General features: G+C 45.1%; 1 protein-coding gene across 1 annotated transcript; it reads left to right on the forward strand.

Moving 5' to 3' along the window:
* Positions 1-2,390, forward strand: LOC102939851 (disintegrin and metalloproteinase domain-containing protein 21-like). The gene has a single exon (XM_027819850.3). The coding sequence runs from the start codon at positions 138-140 to the stop codon at positions 2,388-2,390; it is 2,253 nt and encodes a 750-aa protein (XP_027675651.2). The 5' UTR covers positions 1-137.
* Positions 2,391-3,997: the final 1,607 nt, after the last annotated feature.

Raw genomic sequence — 3,997 nt, forward strand, 5'->3', positions numbered from 1 at the left:
GATGCCCTGCGCCCCGGTGTTGGGAACCAGCCGTCGCCGCCCGCGCTAGCAGGAGCCGTTGGGGAGGAAGCGGTTGAAGGCGCCTCCTGAACGGCCCTCGCTTCTTTCCCGCCTCTTTCCCCGCGGGGGGCGGGGTCATGGCGGCGGCAGGGCCGTTGCGGGCGGGCTGTTCCACGCTGCTGCTGCTGCTGGGGTGCCTCCTGCCCAGCGCGGGCCATGATGGGACTGCGGGGCTTCCCCGCTACCAGGTGACGGTGCCTCGGCGGCTGGCGCCTCCTGGGGGCCGGGAGGCCGAGGGGCGGGTGTCCTACCAGCTGCAGGTGGGTGGGAGACTTCTGGTTGCTCACCTGCAGCAGAAGGGCCTGTTCCTGGCCGGCCACCTCCCTGTGTTCACCTACGAGCGGGGTGAGCTGGTGAGGAGCCAGCCCTTCATCCCAAGCCACTGCTACTACGAGGGCTACGTGGAGGGTGCCCCAGAGTCACTGGTGGTGCTGAGCACCTGCTCTGGGGGGCTGCGGGGACTGCTGCACATCGAGGGGACGAGCTACGGGATCGAGCCCATCAAGGCCTCCTCCACCTGCCAGCACCTTCTCTATCGGATGGGAGACGTGAAGGGCACACCTGCCTCATGTGGGGTGACCACTGAGGAGCTGCAACACCAAGGAACCAAGATCCAGGTCACCGGGCCCGCTGTGGCAGCCGGACGTCACAGATGGACACATGCCACATATATTGAGTTCTGTGTGGTGGTGGAGAAAGAGCAGTTCATCCTTTTTAGAAGGAATGAAAGCCTCCTGACCAGCCAGGTCCTCGAAGTGATCAATATGGTGGACTCGTTTTATCGTGCTTTGGGGGCTCATGTCATCCTGGTTGGACTAGAGATCTGGACAGAAAACAACCTCATCACATTACCCGATACTATAGGCAATGCCCTTCCTGAATTTAACCGCTGGAGGAATGATGTGCTCTATCGTCGCCTGCAGCATGATGCTGGACAGCTATTTATGGCTAAAATATACAGAGGGCGTGCTGGGCGGGCATATGTAGGAGGCATCTGCCTTGTGACGGATGCAGCATCCATTGTCACCTGGCGTTTTGCTTCTGTGCCATTTTTTTCAGTCACTGTTGCACATGAGTTGGGTCATAATCTTGGCATGTATCATGACTATGATAAATGTCTTTGTAACAGAACTGTTGGCTGCATCATGGCTGCTGTGCATGTAACTACTGATCAGTTCAGTGACTGCAGTCGTGAAGTATATTTTAATCTCCTCCGTGAAGGCGCTGGATTCTGCCTATATAACATCCCAGCACCCAGCAAAATATTTAGGATGAAGCGCTGTGGTAACAAGGTGGTGGAAGGGGAAGAGGAATGTGACTGTGGCTCAGAACTGGAATGCAAAAAAGACTTGTGTTGTCAGTCCATGTGCAAACTGAAACCAGGTATGGCTTGTGCTTTTGGAAAGTGCTGTAAAAAGTGTCAAATTCTTGCTGAAGGAAAACTATGCAGAGCAGCTGTTGATGAGTGTGACCTTCCTGAGTATTGCAATGGGACTTCAAAGTGGTGCCAAGATAATGTGTATGTACAAGATGGAACTCCATGCAGTGACATGGGCTACTGTTATCGGGGAAGCTGCCATAACCACAAGAAACAGTGTGCAGATATCTTTGGAAGGGGTGCACAAAAAGCTCCTCTAAGTTGCTTCAGTAACCTGAACACTCGAGGTGACCGGTTTGGCAACTGTGGTGGTGGTGAAACTGGAGCAAATTACAAAAAATGTAAAATCAGTGATGTCTTGTGTGGAAGGATTCAGTGTAAAAATGTAGAAAAAATACCTCCTTTGAAGGAACATAGTACTGTCGTACAAACTCCCATAGGTCATATCTGGTGTTGGGGTACAGACCATCATGCTGGGACTGATGTAATTGATACAGGGGCAGTGAAAGATGGCACATTTTGTGGTAATGGAAAAATTTGCCTTAATAGGACATGTGCAAGTGTGCCAAATTTGAATTTCGATTGTGACGCTAAGAAAAAATGCAACAGTAGGGGAGTATGCACCAATACTAAAAATTGCCACTGTAACTATGGGTGGGCCCCTCCAGACTGTAAATTCCCAGGATATGGAGGAAGCATTGACAGTGGACCTGTTCCAGTGTCTAAGCCTATGGTAAGTATATGGAGCAGCAGTCTGGGTAATGTTATCTGGATAGTAATTGGCATCAGTATTGTTCTCCTTGTTTCTCAGTTTTTTAGGATACTTACAAAAACTGGATGGATAAAAGTGTTTGGAAGGCTAGATGCCACACAGAGAAAACAAACTGCTGCTGCTTCTGCTGGTGGTAGACAGAGCCTCCATAAGAGCGGCAGTATTAGTTCAAAAAAGTAAAAGAGCCAACATTTTTTCTAGAAGGGTAACAGATGTTTTGCAGGTCAAAGGATCAGAGTTTATCAAAGCAGTTATTGAAAGAATCTGCAGCTGAGTCTATGCTGAGGTAGTGATGGCTTGGCACTGCCTGATCCCGAATATAATGTAACAATGTATTATATAGTTAAATGTAGCATTTTGGGTGTGTGAGAGAGTCTCCCTTTTTTTTTAAAGAAAAAAAGTAAATAAAAAATTGGTTTTTATTTTTTTAAAATAGGAAAGTAATGGAAAACATTTCGCATTCCTCGGAAAGAGATCTTGTGAGTGATGATATTTCCCCAAATGCCCAGCCATTTAGTCGTATAAGTTGATTCTGTAGTAATAGTCTACAATGTAGTGTTTTATAGAGCTATATTGCAGACATATCAGAGCTGCACACAGAAAATGGGCAGTTTCTCTTCCAGCCAGCTTCCTAGTTGTATTGTGCACTTAGTGGAGGTTGAGTCATCCTTCATCTTGGAGGTACTGATGTAATTTGGGGCTCTCTGGGATTTTGTAGTGGCCTAGACTCCATTGTAAATCATTAATTCTCCTTGGAAGGTTGTAGAATGTACTGGGGCCTAAAAGAGACAACAGGATTCCTTTAAGAAGGGGGAATAGAGCTGCTGAAAACCAGCCAATGAAGAAAGAAGAGCACCCCTATGAAAAACCAAGCCTGCCTTCTTCCACCCTGCTACCACTCTATGACATGTGCCCCCAAACTAGCAGCATACCCTTCCTCTGTGCTGGTGACGTGTAACTTCCAGTTGTTGTGAATGATTTTAAATTACAATATTTTCAATAAATAGTTTAAATCAGCTTTTTCTTGTACCCACATTGGTGCATAGACATATTAAAACCAGATTTTAAATGACAAATTACTCAAAAAATTGTATAAGCATTAGGGCTGTGTGTTAAACAATAGAATACCAATTTAAATTTAATAAATATTTGTGGATATTTTTCTACATTTTCAAATATATTGATTTATGCTACAGCACAGAATACAAAGTGTACAGTGCTCACTTTATATTATTTTTATTACAAATATTTGCACTGTAAAAATGATAAACATAAGAAATAGTATTTTTCAGTTCACCTCATACAAGTACTGTAGTGCAATCTCTTTATTGTGGAAGTAAGCTTTCGTGAGTTAGTCTCTAAGGTGCCACAAGTACTCCTTTTTTTTTGCGAATACAGACTAACACGGCTGTTACTCTGAAACCTTTATTGTGGAAGTGTAATTTACAAATGTAGATTTTTTGTTTGTTACGTAACTGCATGCAAAAACAAAACGATGTAAAACTTTAGCGCCTACAAGTCCACTCAGTCCTACTTCTTATTCAGACAATTGCTAAGACAAAAAAGTTTGTTTATATTTAGGGGAGATAATGCTGCCGGCTTCTTTTTTACAATGTGACCTGAAATTGAGAACAGGCATTCGCCTGGCACTTTGTAGCTGGCATTGCAAGGTATTTATGTGCCAGACATGCTAAACATTCATATGCCCCTTCATACTTCAACCACCATCCTGGAAGACACGCTTCCATGCTGATAAAAAAAATTCATTAATTAAATTTGTGACTGAA

The sequence above is a fragment of the Chelonia mydas genome, chromosome 9 (assembly GCF_015237465.2).
Source record: "Chelonia mydas isolate rCheMyd1 chromosome 9, rCheMyd1.pri.v2, whole genome shotgun sequence".
Classification (NCBI taxonomy): Eukaryota; Metazoa; Chordata; order Testudines; family Cheloniidae; genus Chelonia; species Chelonia mydas.